Below are 23,111 nucleotides of genomic sequence, written 5' to 3' on the forward strand. Positions count from 1 at the left end.
CTATTTTTATATGTTTGACATATTTCCTCATATCTTTGGTATTTTTGGTCCAATTTTAAAACTTTGCATTTAAACTGTTTCAAAGTATTTTTTCCATTGTATATGTGCATCTAGTATGTTTTTTACCTGAACCGTCTTCATCATACAAATAAAACAAGGTTTCGTGTTTATTTTCTCCAATAAATCTATTCTTGATTTTAATAAATACACTTTAAATCTACTTTTACGTATTTCAATTTTCCATCCACATTTTTTTGTGCTTCGCTACTTATGGATGTTGTAATCCTTGTTTCTTTTTCTTTTCCACTCTTTCTCTCTCTCTCTCTTATCCCTTTCTTTCTGCTTATCCCTTTTCTCTTTCTTTATAATATACTAGCGGCTATGCCTCTTGGGGCACTTGAGGAGGGAAGAGTCGAATTTGATAACCCAATTTATTATTTTAGATTTTAAAAGAAAAAGTTAAAAAAAAAATTTTTGGGGGGGTAATTTTTTTCTAGGGGCGATTTCTTTTAGAAGGGTGGTGGTATTCTCCCCCAAAATAGTTATAAACCTTCCCGTGACCTATGAGAGGCTACCTTGTTAAGAAGAACCCGATCAGTTCAGCAGTTAGCGAGATCCTTCAGTAAAACACAGAGACACACAAACACACAGACATACACACTATTACTTTAGTATAAGGATTTGAAAACGTTTATTACTGTGCTATTTATGGCATAATTTGACATGTTATATGTCTACTTGGACATATTTATGGTAATTAGAAAAAAATATAGTTTACATTTAATTTAGACAGTTAATTTAAACGAAAAAAAATACATCTATCTTCTAAAAATTGTCAGTCCCATAAAGTTAATGATAATAATGTAAAACCATTACTAAGGAAATGAATAAGATGTAAATTTATATCTTATCATAAACTATTTTTTTATAATCATGTGAAAAGAGACATTCTTGGGCGCGAAAGAATTTGTTCAAAACATTTTTTCATGAAAAGTTTACTGATCTTTCATAACAAATGATACATATTTAGATATTGCAGGAAATAGTCAAATTTTTCTCACCAATAATTTAACACTTTATAAATGACCCCTTACTAAAGCTAAGGATAGGGAGTGGTGTTAAGATATCAAATTTTCAAACAGAACTGAGCGTTGTTTGCTCTCTCCTTTTAGAGAAGGATTTTAAAGGAGAGTTGTCACGCGTATCCCAAATAATGTTAAAAACATCAAATGACAAAGAGATAACTTTCCTCAAAAGCTATTGGTTCAGTCCTACGTAAATAATACAAATTACTTATATCTTCTTGATATGTTTGCTCTATTCTTATTGTTTTTCATAATATTTGCCACTGCGAATAGTTTCTTTTTCTTTCCTTTATTTATTTATATCCCTTCTATCTCAATGTATAACATATATGTATAAAGTTATTCCTTTTCATCTCTCCCTGTATCTCTCTACTCTACTCGCATAGTAACCATTTCTTTATCTCTTCTACCATTTCAGCCGCATGTAAGACTCAGGAAATCAACCTTTTAAAATTTTTTAAAATCATCTGTAAGTATAAACCTGACTCAAATATTTTTTTTAAAGTGTTTAGGGCATCCAAAAGGGTTTTAATTTGAGGCTTAGTTGCGACTTTAACGTGTCTGCCGAGTCATTCGTATTATCTAAATAACTCTTTTTGTTATTCTACCGTCTTTTTACTTCTTTCTCCCGCTTTCACATTCATGTAAAAACTTTCTTAAATCCTAATCTTTTAAATTCTCTCTATCCACCTATCTCTAAGCCAACATAGCTATATATCTGAGCGCTCTTTCTAAAGGTGCCCATTTCCTGTTTTAGTGACCGCTGCTTGACCTCTGAAAATTCTTTTAACGCTCCGAGTTTCCGTCATAATAAGTTGACAGATCATTAACCAGAGTTTTCAAATTCTTTACATGGCAAGTAACTAAAGTACCCAATTAACTTTGAAATTGTCATATTTCAACGCTCTATACTTCCCACATATCTCTCTAATTTCTTACTTATAAAAACGCAGCTGCTCTTTAAATATTTTAGTGGAAAGGTGAGAAAATATCATTCTTTTTACTCAATGTACAAAAATCAAATGTAATTAATAGGTCTATAGACAAATAAAAATAACTTTCTTATTATGATTTTGGAATCTGTTACGCACCCTATAAATGGTAACATCCTTGTCTTTGGTGAAGTAACTTTTCAAGATTTACTTTTAATGATTAAACTTATATTGTTGGTATACGATCTATTAAGGAACATAATGGTAACAATAATGTTCTACTATTTTTTCTATATTATATTTAACTAAAATCTGATAATCGTGATGTTGTTCCACTAATAGATTTAAAGTATAGATGCATAAATCAAACAACTACATCCCATGTTTTTGAGGGCCCAAATGATTGTAGAAAATTTTGGCTTAAGAAGAAATGATGGCCTTTTCGCTGAGGGTGCATGACAAGCATACACTGGTAATATATCCTCTCAGAAATTTTTTTTCAATTTTGAAAATTTGAGTAATTTTCTTCGTTTACTTATACAATCAAATACTCCTATCATTCATGACAGACAGAAGGACAGACACAAACGCTGAAATGTGGAGTAGCTTTACTTCTAAAATGTATCACAACAGATAAGAAATCTAATTTGTAAAGGCTCTTTTGGTTAATTCAAACAATTTTGAATTGTACTATCGACTTCAAACTCTGCATAATGATTTCTATATCAATTAGGTAAGCGTTTAACTCTATAATCGTTAGTAAGTCCGTACATCCATATTAATACATGCTGAATTTTTACTTTTTGGACAACTAATTTTTGTATGTTGTAATTTTTTTATTCATCTAATTCTTGGAAAACTGATTCCTATAACAACAAGGTACAATGTTATATTCGTAGCAACTCTATAATCAAGTTCTAAAAATGTAAGTATGTCATTAAACAGTGAATTTTGCAACAAATTTACTTACAATTTTGTTTAGACTTATGCTTAATATTCTGCTTATTCAGTTCTGACACTCTACAAGTGTTTATGTTCGTTTGTCATACCGTTTCAGAGCTTCGCTTTTATGGATGTTGTCATCCTTGTTTTAAATATACTTTATGGTATCTAATGATAATACACAGTTACTTTGCTTTCCAGATTGACTTTCATGCCTACTTTATTATCTTAGACTTAATCCCTACGGATAGACCTTCCTTTTATGTAGAAAAGATTCGCCCAATTATTTAAATTCTGCAGACAAGGAGCACTTTTACGCAGTATACGCAGCGCTTTGGTGTTCTTTTAATAATGATTGCTGAGAATTTTAACAATAAATACAGGGTGTCCCTCGTAAACTGTTTTTTTTTAAACACTTATTACTCCCTTAATATTTGAGCTATTTTAGTAAAATAAAAAGTATTTGGCAGCCTACTATTGACCATTTAATACAAAGCAAATATTTTCTTGTGGTTTAGTCTAAATTCAATAAAATGAACCTCTTATGTAATACCTCGTAGATTTTTTCCTGTTTATTTTGTGGATTTTTCATCATTACCCCATAAAATGGTCTGTAGTAGGCTGCCAAATAATTTTTATTTTACTAAGATAGCTCAAATATTAAAGGAGTAATAAGCGTTTTAAAAAAAACAGTTTACGAGGGACACCCTGTATAATTTAATTTTATGATTTATTTAAAGTAATTATCTATAAAAAAAATCACTTTTGTCATATTAAAAATATATTTTCTTGGATCATATCTATTTTTTGTAAAAACAAGAAAAAGAAAAATTCATAAATCACAGTTTTGATAAAATAACTAAACTAATTTTTAAAGTTTTATTGTTTGAATTCGAATTTTAAATTATAGGATAAGATAATAAAGATATCAAATACTAAATAAGAAACATAACAAGAACGAATTTAAATAATAGTTGCTTACAAATAAATGTATTTCTTCAAAAAATCATAACCATACATTTAGCTAGTTGGATACATAATTTAGTTTGAAATTATCAATGGTCTTAATGAATTTATTAACTAATAATGTATAATAATCATAACTGAAAGATAATAAAATACTGTATTTAAATGTTAGCTTAAAATACTAAATCAACAAAATGAGATTAAAAACAAAAATAAATTATAAAATGAACTAAACTAGTAAAAATGCTTTATTACATTATAAAAAATTAATGGAAATGGATACAAAACATGTAAATATATAAAAGTTATTTTCAGGAGCAGACTGTTTAATGATTCTCTTTGTAATAAATTCATTGAACTCAACAAGAAAATTAAAATTCCTGATATAAATTTAATCTAGATTTTAGATGTTTTCTGAAAATATTATTATGAATTAGTTTATTGTGATTTTCTCAAAATTTACTTTTCACACTTTCACTGTCTTATTATAGTCTTTTATATGTAAATGTATTTTTTATTTTTATCTTCCAAAATCTTTTTCAGTTCTAAGATTAACTTCTATGATTAACAAAGTCTTTGATGTGAGTCCGTTTCAGAGCGGAGAGCATCAGCCTCTGACCGGAAGAAAGCGGCTGCGGCTGCCGCTGAATGGTGGTCAAGCAGTCCTCCGGGTGCGTGGTGGTGGTGGGAATGGTGGGCAGGGTGGTGGTGGCTGGAGGGGGGCACAAGATGGTGTAGGGGGGAGTGTTCACGTTGTAATATTCCTCCCCCAGAATTATATCCATCAGATTGTTTACCTCCCCCTCCTAGCATACCCCCAGATTGGAGTGAGGACCCCCCAGTCCCAAGATCATGTAAATGGTGAGTATGAGGGCCAGATAATGATGGGGGAGAGGCTAGATGATGATGATTAGGGGCGGAGTGACCCACCATACCTCCTCCTCCCCCTAAATGGTAAGCAGAAGCTGCCCCAGAAAGATCTGGGCTATAAAGTCTGTCCGTGGGTTCCTTTTTCACTAAATCAAATCCACTCGATGCTGATGGGGGAAGGAGGGGATTGTTGTAGTGTTGAGATGCCGCCAGACTCCCATCCCTAAGCCCAGAGCTAGATAGAGCAGAGCCAATAGCAGAGTTCGGCGCACCAACTGGCGGCAATTCTTTCCCCAAATCTGGTGGTGTAGAAGACATAAGGCTAGTAGCGCCACTATTGGAGGTTGGCGGACGGACACATGACTTAGAATCGGCTTTCTTTTCTGCACCTGCAACAAATAAAAGCATTTTAAGGTTTATGCATTTATTTCAAAGTAATCTTATGAGAATTTTTTTAAATTGCATAAAAAAAAGAAACTATACAACATATAACTTAGAATAGACTTTTTAAAGTAATATAAATTTGGAACCTAGTAATAGTGTCTAACTTTTTATCTTTGTGACGTAACAAAAATCGAAGGACGAGAGGGGAGGTGGGAAAGGAATTCCCTAAAAAAGCTAAACACTATTACTAGGTTCTAAATTTGAAATAAAAAAGTCACAAACAGATAAAATCATAAATGATAATAATTTTTTTATGCAACTTTATTTTAACAACATTTAAAATAATGATAGGAAGTGCTTTATCTAAATTGATATTATTATGAAACTGTTTTTCTCTTTCCCTAAATCGGAGGCGTTCGGATGGTGGATGGATAACCCCTCCTAGGTGCCATCCCTTACATTTCCTTGACAACCCCATTAAACAAACAAGGGGGGTGCTAATTTTAAAATTTACGCAATCCTTTAAATTTATCAGTCAAATTACGCTTTTTTACTTTTATTGTTTATAATTGGACTTATTGGGAGGTGTAACCCCCTTGACCTTAAAATAACACCTTTTGGTGTATTACATCCCCTTTATTTTGGGCTTAAGGGTGTCAAAATGTCAAACCCCTTCTCTTCTGGCAAAACCCTGTATAGTTACACACCATTGTCCTCAATGTTTCTCAAAATATATAATTTAAATATTTCTTTAAATCAAAGTTGCTAAAGAAAATTTTTCTTTTGAATATTGAGCTAGGTACAGTAATAGACAGGGTGGAATGCTAGTTTATTTCTGTGTCTGAGTGTCTGTACTTCCTGTCCAAATGGCTAATGAGCTAAAACTAGAATATTTTTAAAAGTTTTATCTCAATTCTTGGCAAGTCACAAACTTTAAAATGAGAGAGAAAAGAAAGTTAGATAGATAGATAGATAGATAGAGAGAGAGAGAGAGAGAGAGAGAGAGAGAGAGAGAGAGAGAGAGAGAGAGAGAGAAAGAGAGAGAGATAGGGAGAGAGAGCGAGATAGGGGTAGAGAGAGAGAGAGAGATAGAGCGAGAGAGAGAGAGAGAGAGAGAGAGAAAGAGAGAGAGAGAGAGAGAGAATGAAAGGTTGACAAAGTAAGAAGCATAAAGAAATTATTTTTACTATAAGATGGATTTGGTAAAAAAAATAAAAATTGGTGACGTTGATTCCCCAAGGACAATTGTCCGATTTTTTAAAAAAGAACCCACATCAAATATTTGGGTTTTTTTCATTTTAACACCTGTGGAAATTAGCATAAAATATATTCTAAATTTATAACACAGAATCAAGATAAGCTGTGATTCTTTACAAAATAATAAAGAGAGAGAAGCACAAAAAAGAACCCACATCAAATATTTAGTTTTTTTTTCATTTAACACCTGTGGAAATTAGCATAAAATATATTCTCAATTTATAACACAGAATCAAGAGACTGAGAAGATGTGATTCTTTACAAAATAATAAAGAGAGCGAACACAAATCGTGGATGGGAATGTGTAAAAGTAGACTTAAAGTGTATTTTTTAAATCAAGAATAGATTTATCGGAGGAAACCTTTTTTTATTTTGTTTGATGACGACACAAAAGATGCTCATAACAATGGGAAAAATTATTTTGATACTGATATCCCAAAAAAGTTTGAAAATTGGACCAAAAACAACAAAGATATGGAGAAATATGTAAAAAATATAAAATAGCCCAAAACCTACTAAAAGACAGTCGGACCGTCATGGTTGTTTTCTTTAATCGACGGGAAATTTAACTGCCTTGTTCATAGACGTCCGAGGGGGGGGGGGTAATGGGGCGATTACCCCCCCCAAACGAATTTGGGGATGCCGTAGGCACCCCCAAAATTTTTTTCATTTTACCCCCCCCCCCCCCATTTAAAATTTACCCCTACCCTGGGGGTGCCGTATGCACCTCTAACCATTTAGGAGGGGGTATTTACCCCCCCCCCAAACAATTTTGGGGGGGTAAATACCCCCCCAAAATAGAAAATCTCTAACAAAAAAAATTTTGTGCGCTATTTATTTAATTTTGATATCTATGTTTGAAAAAATTTTTAAAATCGGACCATAAACACCAAAGATATGGAGAAAAATGTGAAAAATACAAAAATAGCCTAAAACCTGCAAAAAGGTAGTCGGACCGTCATGGTTGTTTTCTTTAATCGACGGAAAATCTAATTTTAAAATCTATAACTGAAAAAAATTTGAAAATCGGACCATAAACACCAAAGATATGAAGAAAAATTAGAAAAATATAAAAAATAGCCTACAACCTGCTAAAAAGGGGTCCGACTTGCATTCATGTTTTATACTTAATTATGCTCCATATTAATGGGAATGTTGACAAGAAATTTCAGTCTTCTATCTTAAACAGGAGCCGAGAAAATCACGTTTCCCCCATTCTGTCTCAGACGGATGGACAGACGGACGGACATTTCGAATTATAGAGTAGCTTCGCTACTAAAAAATGTGAGAGAGAGTAGGTATAGAATAACGACTTTTTGAAATATCTCATAAATGAACGACACCCTAAATTTTTAGGTTTTAAATTCTTGCTTAAGATAAAGGTTGTGTGGAGTTATATTGCAGTGAATTTACAATATATTGGTTCTATTTAACTCTCAATACTTTTCCACTCATTTAACCCACCCAATAGTTTCTCCAAATTTTACAGATACAACGGCTATTTCCAGCCCATATTTTCAACACAAAAATAAAATAATATTACCTTCTGATTTTATATCATCTTTACAGTTCTTTCCTTGGCTTTTGGGTTTTCGTTTTCTAAAAAAAGTAAAATTTAAATTGCAGACCGTAGAATCTTATCATTTGAAAAACAAGATTAATCAAATCCAAAAATGCCTTGCGCAAAGCAATCATGTGAACTTAAATTAATAGTTTTAAGACGACCTTATAATGCATTTTTTTACAGTTCAATAACATAATCAATATTGAAAATATGTTTTTGCTTACCTAGTTTGAATTCCATCCTTTCTCATAGCTAGAGGTCTGTTAACTCCATGTAATTTGTAATACAGACCACAGGCATTACACACTGGCTCTCCGTCGTTGTTTCTAAACAATATTGTACGTTATTTGAAATTCTTGGTTTTTTTTTAAGCGAAGCTTTTGTAAAATTACGTCCAATCCTTCCGTCCATAACGGTTAGCTCTTTTTGTTATTTTAGACATGTTAGAATTGTCCCATCGATTTCGAACTTTGCTTTATGATTTATTTAACAGTCAGGTACGATATAGGAAGCGTAGCAACTTTATAATCGTTACCAGAAAGTCCGTACGTCCATTGAAAACATGTTGATTTTAAATTTTTTTTAACAAAAACTTTTATGTGATATACTTATCTTATGTATCTGATTTTTTGAATACTGATTCCTATTCTAACAAGGTATAAAGCATCTCTATAATCAAGTTGAAAAAATATAAAATGTCCTTTAACAGTATCCTGTATTTAAGCAGTTTTGCAATGAACTTACTTGCAATATTATTTGGACTTATACATTTATATGCTGCTTATTCAGTTCTGACAATATATAAATGCTAATGTTCGTTTGTTCTTCCGTTTCAGAGCTTCGCTTTTATGGATTTTTTTGTTGTTGTTTTTATATAATTTATTTCGAGTTAAACATGAAACAAACTATGAATTTATGTATTTTTAAATGTTTATAATAGATAAATTACGAATTACGGAATATAAATCATGTACATTTGAAGTATGAGATATTATTTTTTTGTTTTAATAGAAACTCAAGAAAATCATTAAGAAAATCAGAATTTAGACCCATATTATTTAAAATTGATAAAGCAGATTTTACAACAAACAATGATTGAGAGAAACAGTTTAGAATGGTCCATCTTGATAAACATTCATCTTTACTAATTTTTAATGAGCGATCTTTGGCAATTAGAATTAGCAATGATAGTTGAAAAAATATTTCATTTTTAGCAAATATAGGGTACCAAACATTAAAAAGATAAAAATTTTCTTTAAGATAAATGAATTCAGGGGTGTCATTATTAAAATAATAGTCTAAATATAAAGCAAGTGCATTTATAAAGAATTTTGGGTAAAGGCAATCCTTGATTTTAAATAGGGCGATAAATTTTATTTTTATTGGCAAACAAAATGAATTGCAATAGTCATGTGGTTAAATAGTATGCAGTTACATGAATGTTTTGTGTGTGCATTGCATATTCCTGAAAGATCTGTGTGTGTGCCTAGCAACGTGACTCGGGTAAACTATCTTAAGGCTCCAAAACAGATCAACTGACCAATTGTTATACTACTTGAGTAGCTTTGCTATCAATAATCAAGAAAAAAATACCTTCTCCATAAAGTTGTTTGTGAAGTTTTACAATTTGTACAGTGCATACCCAATCTCCGAGCTTGTGGAGCAAACATCTGGTACTGGAAATCCATCTAAAATAAAATAAAAACTTAAAAACTTATTATCAAAAGGATCTAAGCATGAATAGGTTATACCTTCTATGTATTGCAGCCTTTAACTATCTTCTCTTATAAATAAAGTTTAAATTTTTTAAGTATTAGTAATACTGTCGATGTTACAAACATAAATATTTACAAACATATATCCTCTAAGGTGCTATGAATTTGTTACTTTAGGTGACATAAGGTAAATAGATAATCTGACCCGCATACCTAGCTGGCTACACAGCATACCTCTCTAGCCACACAACACATTCCACTCATTTCCCCCATCATTCATACTCTGGGACAAGGACAAGTAAAGTAATAGTTATTTCTCGCATCGTATTATAAACGGCTTTCCGCGGATATAGAATGTACAATTATGAGATTAAAACTAGTTTTTTTAGCCCCGAGGTGACGAAGTCACCGGCTAAAAAACTGGTTTTAATTTTATGATTGTACATTTCTATATTCGTAGAAAGCTGGATATAATACGATGCTAGACATAGTTTTTTCGTATGGATGAGAACCGGTTCCTATCCACCGGATTCGAATGAATACGAGAAAAACAATTCTCTACAACAGTAACATAAAAAACTTTGTTCGCAAAATGTTTTTGTCAAAAGAAATTTTTAGTCATTATATGAACTTAAGTACATAGTTATAATGTCAACATCTATCGACACATTACTATTATTTCAACTATGACCACAAGTCGACATAAACATTAAAATTGCATGTTGATTGAATGTAAACAGTATTGATCGAATATACTTTCAAAACTTTAACACTTTACTTTCTTGTTTTGTTCTACAACTGTTTTTTAAACTGTTGCCTTTCCCTTAAAAATTTGTAACATTTTACCCGTTAACTTTTTACTTTAACCTTACTTCCCCAACTTCCAGGGACATAAATACATATTGATATATTCAAATATATTTCTCCAGGGCAATATAGTTAGACTTGCGGACTTAAATGGTTAGAGTTAATGCTCATTAAATATTGTCAGGAATCACTTTTTTCCTTTTAGCATATCGGACTTGAGGCCATGCAAACAGACCCAGTGAATTAATTTGTAGCTTTTCTACAAAAAAAGAATCAGCAATAGAATTTGATTTTTACTTTGTCGAGGTATATGAAGGGGGTGGAGTAAATTCCCCAATTGTGCTATGCATCCTTTCTTGAAAGCGTAATTGAGTGTTGCTTAATTTCCTGTAAGCTAAATTAATCTGTGAACACCTTTAATCTTTAACTATAAAACAGATGGGTAAATTTTCAAAGTTAAGGAATAGTTGGGGGAAGGGGATTGTTACGTAATTTCTATCTAAAAAAATAATAAAAGAGACCAAAACCTGACCTTATTCTATAAACGACATCCCTTAAAATTTGGGACCAATTGAATCATCCGTTAAATGTATATTATGGTCATAGTAACACACCAATGAAGCTACTTAGAAATATAGTAATCTTATATTTGAAATACTTACATCCCCACCTAGAAAGAGTTAATTTCCCCTCAGAAAGATTTGATTTAAAATTCCTAAGGTTGACAAGTTTATCATAGAAAGGTATAGCTTTGTACAGCTGTATACAGCGAGCAAATATCGTGGATACAAGGATAGGACAAAAGAAAATAAATCAATTTCATCCCTATTTCTTAGTATACAACGATTTTCCAACAAAAATACTTCAGAAAAAAACTTAAAAGGTGAAAATATTGGACAAATTCAACAATTAAATTGTTGTAAAAATTTTTTTTATTATATTTGGTGGATCTAAAAATATATTGCTGGCCTTATTCTTGAATGAATTTTCTTTGTACTTTTTAGAGTGTAGAAAACTTTAATAACATTGAAACAAGAACAAATAGAAAAGGAATTGCAAAAATTATATCTTATTATCTTAAACCCGTTTAATATGTAGACAATTTTTTTTACAAAGGTAGCCAATGTATAGAGAAATTATAATCTGCTGCTCATAGACGTCCAAGGGGGGGTAAGGGGGTGATTACCCCCCCCCCCAAAAAAAAATGCCTCTATAAAATAAAGATTACCCCCCCCCCCCCACCTCCCCCCCCAAATAAGAAAGCTTGGACGCCCCTGGACAGCTGCTATCAGATATGGTTGACTGACAGAAGAAATTGATTCAGAAGCGTGTAGAAAGGATAATATCCAACCCCATAACAACACTTCAGGGTACTGCCTACAAAACTCCCTTTGGCAAAACACTGTGCACATCACTGAATAGACGTAAGATTTTATATGCAAGATGCTAGTGAATATTTTCATGAACACTGAGCAAAACTAACTTAGTCTTCATTTTTTTGCTTCACTACTCATGGATGTTATCACCTTTGTTTCTATTGAGTAATTTATTTTTTCCCTTAATACAGATTGAAGTTAGGATACAAAATAGCACAAAGGTTTAAGAAATTGACAATATTTTATAGAGTTTTAGATACAATTCTTGGTAGATATAGCTGGCATTAAGCCAACCTTTTTTACAATTAGGGTGTGGATGATGATTCCTTTAACAATAAGTACGAGTTAAAAAAGCGTAACAACAATATAATTGTTACCAGAAAGTCCGCACGTCCTTTTAAAACATGCTGTTTTTATACTTTTTTGACAAAAACTTATTGTATGATTTATATTTTTCTGATTTTTGGAATATTAATTCCAAAGGCAACAAGGTACAATATTTTAAGAGAATCATCTGTAAAATCTTGGCATAAAAAAGTTTTTTTTTGCAAGTTTGGAACTCTACTAGTGTTCATTATTTCAGAACTTAGCTTTTATGGATGTTGTAATCCTTGTAATTGTTTTCTTATTTTGACACTAAGATTTATTTAGTATTTAATATCACCACCTAATTAGTAATTTCCGTGATATCTTGATAAAAAAAACAAATTCTGAAAAGCCATTATATCTGTTGAGAAACATCAATATAAACGCACTATTGACAAAATGAAGCTATAAAAAGATAGTACCAGGCCACTAGTTAAAACCAGGGAGGAAGGGGACATTTGGCAGTTTATTGCAAATGTCCCCAAAGTTTTATAAAAATGTTTTCTTATTCGATGGCTAAATAAATTTAGGGACTTGCATCGAATTTTGATTGGTTGGTTCATTAAGGTGAGTGTCTAAACGTTTCAACCACCAATTGAATATATAAAAAGGGTAATTTTGTGCATCATAATAGGGGATGTACACCAATTTATTGGCCATTTTCTTATCCCTTTAAATCCCTGAGTTAAAACCTCTAGACTAAATTAATTACCAATATATATACATATATACTATATAGTGTGTGTGTGAGTGTGTGTACTGCGTATGTTTTAGTGTTAATGTGTATTTATGTGTCTTGATACAACTCTAAGCCATTAATTTACTTCAGATTAAACATATATTAATAAATATACAAAACAATTTTAAAAATAAGCTCAATAAAATTCTTCAAAACACAAAGAAAATCAAACCATAAAGTAATTATGGGACCTTTTACAATTGTCCATTTCAAATTTAAGCTTTTTCGGGGTTTTCAGAAATATTTTTTCCTTTGCCTTATTTTGCGGTCCATTAGTTTTGAGAGATGAAAAAATAAGATATGAATTTGGCTACACACTGCACTGTAAAAATTTAAAATCAACCTCAAATTTGATTATTTTTGAATAAATAGATAGTATAAAAATAGTTATTTCATTATATACATAAGCTAATTCATATTCCTTTATATGCAAGGATGATTAGAAAATATTTTTTAAAGTGTACAGTTTAGAATATTTGGAATGGTATAGTGTAAGTAGAAACTAAAATCCATGTTCTCATTAGAGTGGCACATTTTTTTACTCAAAATATAACCAGAATCAATATTTAAATTTATAATTAATGTTTTAGGCTTCGATTTTTTATAAGTAAATAAAATTTTTGCCAAAATAGGCAAGATTTAATGTCCTACGACTGAAGCAAAACATCTCAATTGCAAAACTGTTCAGCTATTAAGATTATCCAACTCAAATAAAATTAGGCTATTTTTAAAAGAAATGCAAAAATCCTTTACCGTTAAATATAAATTTAGCACATAATTTTAAAACTATATGGAGGCTCTAGGAGAATGTTATAAAGAATTTCTGCAATTCTTTCTAATAATTAAAACTTGTATACCATCCTACTGAGCCAAAAACGTATTTGATAAGAAATACAAGTTCTAGATATTCTGGCGCCTAAAGCATCACAACCAGCGACACGAACATGTACACAACAAAACACAAACAAAACTTTTGAGGATGAAATTAATATGGCTAGAGTAAAATCTATTTTCTAAAACAACCTGTTACCCACACCCACCCCTTTGAACATCATTGATCTTTACTCATTGTTTATATACACAAATTCACCAATACTCATCTATCGCTTTTGTATAGATTAGATTATTTATTTAAATTATTTCTTTACAGACAATACAGTTCTATAAACATTCTCATGACAAAAGAGACTTATAAACCAATATATACAATTAATAATATTTCTTTTCTTCTCTTCATACTTTCAATTCTCTACCTTTCAAATCTTTCTTTCTCCCTTACTTTGCAACCCCCTTATCTTTTATACCTCTTTTTTTCTGTCTCTGATTTTAAAAAAGTGGATGACTTGTCTTAAAAGGATTTTACAGAGCCAATTAAAGTGGAGCGACACACAAAATTTTGTGATAAGAACAGAGTTAATGAGAACTTTTTCTACCAATAGATTCATGTTAGTACTAATTTTTAAAACATTTTATAACATAATTAACAATAGGGGGAGTGACAAAGTCTTTGATCGTAGGATATAAAGAGGTTTTAATACATTTCTTTGATAGATAAGTTTCATCAGCTTATTTAACAACTATTTTTTTAAACAGGAATAATAAGGTGTAAAACAAATTTAGCTCTACTTAAGATTTAATCTTGTGTTTGTTGGGGGCGATTATAGAGCTGTTGAGGTGATTCTACATGGTTACTTTGAAAAATGTTATATATATATAGCATAAGATTTTTGATAGTCGTGGTCAAGGTATGGTAGGCCTTATGGAAATTTTTTATACCCCATCCATCTCTCCGCTTCTCAAGCTTAAAATATATTGTTTATTAATAATTTATTTTGTTCGTCTGTCTTTCGATTGCGTTGTTTTCTTAGACAGTTTAAATATTTATGAGCTTTGATACTTCTTGATATTGTCATCCTTGTACTATAAAGCTATTGCTAATATTCTAGTAACTTTATATTCCTAGCCAAATATTAAGCCATCAAGAAGATATAAAGTGCTGATTCAAACATTTATTGAAAGAAAGGAGTGTACGCATAAAAAGAGGGGCTACAGAGGTTAACTGGGGGGTGACAGTGGAAATGGAAATAGCTATCCAAGCTGCCGAATATTTGGAATTCCGAGAAGCACAACCCTGCTACACTGATAACACAACATTTTAGTGAATAAATAACTGCATGTAATTAAAACTTTGTTTTGGTTTTTACTTCATATTTATCATTCAGTTTTCTCTGGCTTTCATTTAAGTTTTTAAAGATATTTCTAGTTTCAAGGACGAGTAAGCCCTATAATAGAGAAGCTATTTGAAATTATAGAAAAAATATACGGCTATCCATTGAGAGAAAGTAAGTTAAAAAAAGAAAGAGAAAACAATCATAGAAAAAAAGAGATATCTTAGATGACAGAGTTTGGCTCGTCTTTATCCCGTTTAAAGTACATTTAATTCAGTGTATTTTATCTCTCCCTTCGTGGATAGCACATTACGCTTAATTTTCTTTTACAAAAGTTATATGTATGTTGAAGGAAATATCAAACCTATCATTACACACTGAATGAAGGACACACACTGTTATAAGTAGCTTCGCTACTAAAAACTCAGCTGCAAAGAATTGATATCCCTCATTTAACCCACAAGTATGTTTAAAAAGAAAGAATATTTATGATCTGGCCATTTAAAACAAACATACTGGAAAGATTTATTTCAACTTTATGCATTTTTTATAGAGCTACAGTTTATTTGTATTTCTAGATAAGATTATTTTTGATACTTAGATATCGTGTGTGTGTGTGTTTTTGTGTGTGTGTATGCATTTATATCTTTGCCGCCGTTTTTTACAATGTGCAATTTTATTATTTGAATATATGTGCTGTTAATATATAAAATAACTAGCGGCTTCGCCCCTAGCCTCTGGGGGCTTTTTTTTCTGAAGGTTCAGGGGAGAATTTTAAAAATTTTTTTTAGATATTTTCTGTATTTAATAACATTTTATAACTCTTTATATCATTTTATAACTCTTTATAACATTTTATAACTCTTTATAACTTTTTATATTTATTTATACTGATTTATATTATTTAAAACCTTCAATTTTTTTCTTTTTTTTATTGTTTTTTAAAATTTCTTTGCCATTCGCCTTTATGGGGCTTAACCCCTACAGGAGAAGGAAGTTTTCACAATCTTTTTGAATTTGATAAAACAAAGTTTAAAAGAAGAAAAATAATTGAACATATAAAGAAAATATAAAAAAGTATAAAAATATATAAAAATTTGGGGGGAAAAATTTTCATTTTTGGGGGGGTTGTGGGTGTCCCATCTCCCAAAAAATTAGCTTAAAACCACCATAGGACCAATAGGTATATACCCTGAAGAGTAGAATCCAATCAGTTCAGTGGTTACCGAGATCTTAAGCTTCAGACAGACGGACGGACGGACGGACAGACGGACGGACAGACATCATTCTACTTTGTATTATAGATAAATTTTATGTTAGTTTCTTATTTGAACTTTTCATTATAGATATAACTTTGCGAAATAACAACACCATTTAAACAAAGATAGCCAAATTGTACAGAAGCAAAGCATAATAGCTACCATCCAAATTATCTCCTTCCCTATTGCGTCAGAGAGGGGGTAATTTTGTGCATCATCATTTGGAATCTACATTAATTGTTATTGTCTATTATGCCATAAAATAAGACAAGTTATAACCTTTTAATGTAAGATGTACTGTGCATACCTATACAGGAATTCTACCTATATGTGAGAGTAATAAAGTTATAAAATGTGAATAATTACCATTAGTCTCTCTGTCTGTCTGTCTCCATAAACTATGCAGACAGTTTATCATTTTTTGGCCCTCTTTGATAATTTTTTTGTTTTTATTTCTTTTATTAGCATGGAGCTACTTTATGACTCCTAATTTCTTCCCGGTCGTCCGGCGCGCTTCATGCGCCATTTTACCCCCCCCCCCCCAAAAAAAAAAAAAAAAACGAATTACCCTCCCCCCAGAAAAAGCTTGGACGCCCCTGGTTACTAGTTATATTTCATGTCATTTAAATACTCCAACATGCAAAAAATTAACATAAATGAGATATTTACAAGGGCTATAGAGATACGACATGATTTAGAGTTTTAGCCCAATACTCTTCTTTAGGATTGGTTAAGTGTACAAAAGAATGCCCCCCTTACCCTCCCCCAATTCTTAAAAATTAGCAAAAAAAAAAGAAAAGTTGTGTTAGGTCAAAGAAGGCTAAAAGAGTTTTTTTATCAATATCTATGGAATTTAAATAATAATCTAAATAAGGACAAGGACAAGTATTCATGAATCAAAAAGAAATGAAATAATGTTTAAAATCACCTTCGTTTATTGATATATTTCAACATTTTTGAAACATTTCTTTGCCCTGGCAAATTCTTAATCTTAAAATTTTATTATTTTTTATAAGAATACATGTCTCTGTCCCTATGACTATGAAGGCAAGCACATGGCTTACCAATGATGATGGAGACTTTACCAGGGTTGATCTGTTCATCCCGTTGTTCATCTTGTGGTAGATTCCACACGCGTTACACAGATAGTGACCTATGATAAAATAGTATACTAGCGGTTACGTCCCTAGAGGCCTCTAGTTTACCCCTTCCACTTTCAATTCTAGTTTTTTTAAAGCAATTTCTCCTGGGATAGTGGTTGTACCCTTCCCCAAAATAGTTATAAACCTCTTTAGGACCTATGAAAAGCGTCACTGTAAAGAAGTTTTATGAAATTTTAATAGTTTGTGCCAATTAATTGTTTGCAAAGTAATACACAAACTAAATAACCAATGATAGGCCAATACACAGACAAAACTACCAATGGCACGCCAATTGACAAATGGTAGTACAGAATGAAGTCATTTTTTAGACTTTATAAAAAAGCTTTGTTATTTGCATTGCAATAAAGTAAGTTCAAATGTGTAAAATAACTGAATTATGATATGCAGGTAAGATTTATGTTGCAAAGAAACAATTCTACTAGAAACCTTTACCAGACAAACAATTCTGTTTTGGAACTTAGATATCGTCTTGATGTTGATATAACACTAAGAAAGTTTAACAGGGTATTTATTATTTACCTGTTCCATCTCTTCTCCACATGGGAGTAGAAACAACTCCACAATTTACACATTCTCGTCCCTCTCCAAAATAATCTCCAAGTTGAGGATCTAAAGAATAGATGAAAACAATACAGACAGAATATTTACTAGCAACTATCCTTACAATAAAAATTATATTTGTTAAATTAAGAAACTGTTGAATGTTAACAATATTTTATTTTAAAGTGGCTTGTTGAAGAGTTTCCTCTATCTAGCATATTAAAACCCTTTGACAGTGAACTTTAACCTCACACATCAAACTATAACTCAATTAACAAGCTTTAAAAAGGGAATTTTTGTTGAGGAAAAATCCTTAATGTTAGGGTGTTTAAAATTATACATATTTCAAAGATTTGTTTTCTACATGAAAGTATTCATATTTAAAATCGCATCACAGTTTTCTTTCTAATATTCAAGCAATGTAAAATAATTTTGAAGATAAAATTTTTTAAATTACCCTTTTATTAAAAATTGAATATATGAAGAAGCTTGTTAGTACATATATTAATAATCCTGTCCTATAGTAAGTTAACACTTTGAAAGGATACTAGTTTTCAAATCTTTATATTAAACTCAGATTTATTTACAATAGCCATTTTTTAAAGAATGAAAACATCGATAAATGTAAAGCTTTAAATCACACGGAAAGTCAAACGATCATTGATATTTGTAGAATGTCAGCACACTTAAAAACTAAAATATAAATTATATGTACATTGAATACAGGATACTATTTAAGGACATTCTTGCAATTTTAAGATTTATGTACCTTATTGTCTTGGGAATCAGATGAATCTGATATAATAAACAATTTTGTGAAAAAAGGTAAAAAATATGTTTTCCATTGACTTACGGAGTTTCTAGTAACAATTATAGAGTTGCTACATTTTCCGAATCGTAAATTACTGTTACAGAAATCATCTAGCCAAATTTGAAAACGAATTATCGATCAAAAATTAACGAAAAGTTATAGAAAGGGTTCGCTTTAAAAAAAAGTAAGGCACACAAAGGCTTAGTAAATATATTTTTTTAATTACATACATAGTTGTACTGATGGACGGATGTATATAAAAGCCAACAACAAGTGTCATTTGGATATAAATCTCTGAGGAAATGTAAGGAAGTGGGCTCATAATTTTTAACCTTTTATTTCTGCCAATTAAAATTAAAATTCGGCGTGAAAAATAGATCATCTATTGCATATTATTTTAAAAAGCGAAGCTTTTCTATAATTAGGGTAGGTCCGTCCGTCCGAGACGGACAGCTTTTTGCGTTAATTTAGGCATGTTATATTTGTCCTATCGATTCCAAACTTTGCATGATGATTCCTGTAGTAGTTAGGTATGATTTAAAAAGCGTAGCAACTCTATAATCATTACCAGAATATCCGAACGTCCATATTAAACATATTGATTTTTTACTTTTTAACAACAAATTTTTATGTGATTGTCCGATTGTTCGTGTTTTTTTTTACTGATTATTGGGACAACAAAGTACAATATTATAAGCAAAGAAATTCTATAATCAAGTTCTAATAATGTATGTATGTCCATAAACATTATCCTGTATCAAGAAGTTTCAACAAATATTAGTATACTCTGATTATTCAGTTCTGACACTATAAAAGTGTTAATGTCCGTTTGTCCTTTTATGGATGTTGTCATCCTTGTTTAATTTAAATCATATTTTCATGTTAAAGCTTAAAAACATTATTATATTAATGTGCATTAAATAACATAGGTGTAATTGCTAAGCTACTTACTGGCATAACTACCTATATTTGATAATACACTAGTACAGAATGAATAACATAGTAGGTATTAAAAATCTTACCATAGGTAACTCCAGCCCGCTGCAGACCTTGGAAAGCGGCCATGTTGTAGGTATTCCAGAAATTTTGTGGATTATACGCAGCGTAGTTAAGTGGACTACTCATACTACTAGACATACTGAAACATATCATATTAAGTACTTCATATATTTTGTTTTTGTTTGGTTGAGATATTCAAATAAGGACAATACTTTCATAGACATTTTTGTTCATAAACTAACAAGCACTAACATATCCACTTACATAGATCCATTTTAACTACGCAATCATAGTAAATACAAAATGTAGCAGAAATAAAAGCGGTTTGAAAAAGTATTTAGGAACAGGTTAAAAACTATTTTTGTCCTTATTAACCTCATTATTTCTAGAATTTGTAATAAAACAAACACCTATCTAAAATAGCCGATTAAAAACCCTTTTATGTTAACACACTAATATAAAGTCGGACATTTCTGATGAAGCCCAATCTGTCCTACTTTTGATTCCTATGACGTCTTAAAAATGAGAAAGATGAGAGGAGAAGTGGGAAAGAAAAGATGGAAAAAAAGAGATGGATTAGTATAATTTTTATGACGTCACAGGAGTCAAAAGTAGGACAGATTGGGCTTCGTCACATTTCTTTATCATTTCATTTTACCTTGGAAAATAGCTGCCAGAATTATTTGATGACTGCAGAGCCCTAGACAGAAAACAAACAAATTATTTGATAAAATTAACATGAAAATATATTATGTTAGTATGTTTTATATATTTTCCCCAGATTTATTTGAAGAAAATCATTGCTTGTCATGTAAAGTACATTTTTATTATGTTACCTGGCATAAGGAGAAGTTTGACCGTCTGTAGAGCTAGCAGGGGCTTCTCCATGGCCAGCAGCTACAGCCGCAGCTGCCGACAAGCTTTCGCCCACTCCTTGCCAAGAAGAGGCGGATGGAGGCGGAGATGGCGGTGATTGTGGTGAAAATAATGGTGCATAGGGTAACATACTCCTAGAGGTTGGCACATACGAGGGCAGAGCTTGGTACGCAGACGGAGTTGGTGAGGGGGAGGTGGCACCCCCGACTCCTCCACCACTGCCCCCTGTGTTTGTGTAAGAACTATTATAATCCATTTTAATCACTGATTAACCTATTATTTTTAGTGTTTTCTTTTTTAACATAGAATTCTGAAAAATTAAATTGTTTATTAATTCTGTATTCACATAAAAATACCCGGAATACCTATCTAAACATTTAGTGGTATTCATTTAATACAAGGTGTTTCAAGAGAAATGCGTTTTTTAAAAACTTAATTATGCATAGAAAAAAAAAATTATATAAAATGCTTTACATACTTGGAAAACCTGATCTTGGACATTTATGTTTCAAATCTTCAAAAATGTAATTCAGTCCAGCGGTATTCAACCACAAAGGAATTAAGTCCACACGGGATTTAACCCACGGTATTCAGACCAAAAGGGACTCAATCCACGGTATTCAGTCCATATGGGATTCAACCCAAAATATATCTAATTTTTCTAAATATTTATTTATTTATTTATAATTATTTAATCAAAATTATTTTTTTTTAATTTAGAAAAAAATACATAAGGAAAAAAATTAAAGAAAAAATCTCAGAAAAAAAATTTGAGAAATTTGTATATATATTGGGTTAAAACGTAAATCCCGTGTGGGCTGAATTCCATGGGTTGAATCCCGTATGGGCTGAATTCCCTGGGTTGAATCCCGCATGGGCTGAATACCATGGGTTAAATCCCGTGTGGACTTAATTCCTTTGGGTTGAATACCGCTGGACTAAATTACGTGGGTTGAGTCCCGTGTGGGCTGAATTCTAATGGAACCGAAAAAACTATGTCTAGCATCGTATTATGTCCAGCTTTCTACGAATATAAAAATGTACAATCATAAGATTAAAACCAGTTTTATTAGCCGGTGCCTTCGGCACTTCGGGGCTAAAAAAATCTAGTTTTAATCTCATAATTGTACTTTCTATATCCGCGGAAAGCCGTTTATAATACGAGGCGAGAAATAACTATTATATAATTAGTTTTTTTTCTATGCATAATTAAATTTTGAAAAAAAAACGCATTTCTCTTGAAAAACCCTGTACATTGGTCACCTTATCTATATTGATAGATATTCCTAACTTTTTGTGATTTTATTTTATTTCTTTTCAAAAATTGTCAGATTTTTGTCCCCAACTCTAAAAACTTCTTCGTTGGTCAATATGAAATTGTTAGGAGAAAAAGTTTGGTCATCAAGAAAGAACACTATTCTTCTTTAAAGCAAAAGAATTATTTTAGACTATCTTTCTGTTTTAATAAACGTTACTTAAAATAAAAATTTTGTATTTATTGTGGCTTTGCTAATGTTAAACAAACTTATGTTTATTCATTGTTGACAAGTATTGAATGTAATCTATGAAGATCAGGGCGTCAGGTCAAACTTTGATCACAATCTTAAATCCATTAACATTAACACATCTTAATAGTAGCACACTCACTCATGTACATATACGCATTTCATCATTCTCAATCTTTATACTTTTATTTTCAAACAAGAAAGCTTATAATAGAAAAAGGACAGCTTAAAACTTACAAATCTCATCGATCTACCTATGCATCTATGGTTCAATTACATGTACAAGTCATAACTCGAACAGGCTAAAGGGTCCACTAAGTTTTATTTTTAATTATCAACTTCCAATATGTAGTTATATGACAAAACAAACATAATTACAAAATTGAAAACTTATTCTTTATCAGGAATTTAATCCATTTACAAAAAAATCAAAGTACAAGAAAAGCGTCCTGCAAGGCCCAATTCTCTTCAAATTTGAAGCCTCCAGCTTCAATAACAAATAAGTTTATAAAATTATATTTTTGTGAGTTAAATATCTTCGAAATTTTTCCATGCCTCTTATAAGAAATTTCAATATTAAATTACACAATTCACTTGGTATAAAATATTAGTTTCCTCGATCATTCGACCGTCAGGATTTTACTTTTAGAAACAGAAGTTCAACCAAAATTCTTGAAAGATGTTGGCTATGAAAAAGGATGTTTTTTTTTATTGTATAAATTTAATTTAATATTAACTTTCTGATATGAAGGTTAGAAAAAAGTCGAAGATTTTAACTCCCAAAAAT

General features: G+C 31.1%; 1 protein-coding gene across 2 annotated transcripts; it reads right to left on the reverse strand.

The window, feature by feature from the left end:
• Nucleotides 1-3,971: 3,971 nt before the first annotated feature.
• LOC145332036 (uncharacterized) lies at nt 3,972-21,125 on the reverse strand. Of its 2 annotated transcripts, none has more exons than XM_080176944.1 (9): nt 20,780-21,125; nt 20,602-20,643; nt 19,967-20,082; nt 18,113-18,202; nt 17,516-17,583; nt 9,594-9,688; nt 8,225-8,326; nt 7,980-8,035; nt 3,972-5,184 (listed from the first exon to the last, which is right to left on the reverse strand). In XM_080176944.1, the coding sequence occupies exons 1-9, from the start codon at nt 21,073-21,075 to the stop codon at nt 4,490-4,492; spliced, it is 1,560 nt and encodes a 519-aa protein (XP_080033070.1). In that variant the 5' UTR covers nt 21,076-21,125; the 3' UTR covers nt 3,972-4,489. The 2 variants fall into 2 exon arrangements, with proteins under 2 accessions (XP_080033070.1, XP_080033069.1); XM_080176943.1 differs by having other exon boundaries at nt 17,495-17,583.
• Between the last annotated feature and the right edge of the window lie 1,986 nt (nt 21,126-23,111).

The sequence above is a fragment of the Acartia tonsa genome, chromosome 11, assembly GCF_053477335.1.
Source record: "Acartia tonsa isolate MP-2025a chromosome 11, ASM5347733v1, whole genome shotgun sequence".
Taxonomy (NCBI): domain Eukaryota; kingdom Metazoa; phylum Arthropoda; class Copepoda; order Calanoida; family Acartiidae; genus Acartia; species Acartia tonsa.

Excerpts from the sequence above, each read along its gene's own strand:
- LOC145332036 (XM_080176943.1), bottom strand. The coding sequence starts at position 21,075 with ATGGATTATAATAGTTCTTACACAAACACAGGGGGCAGTGGTGGAGGA. Across the intron at positions 9,689-17,494 it reads TAAAGTCTCCATCATCATTG|ATGGATTTCCAGTACCAGAT; the intron begins GTAAGCCATGTG and ends ATTTTATTTTAG. Across the intron at positions 8,036-8,224 it reads AAGGATGGAATTCAAACTAG|AAAACGAAAACCCAAAAGCC; the intron begins GTAAGCAAAAAC and ends TACTTTTTTTAG.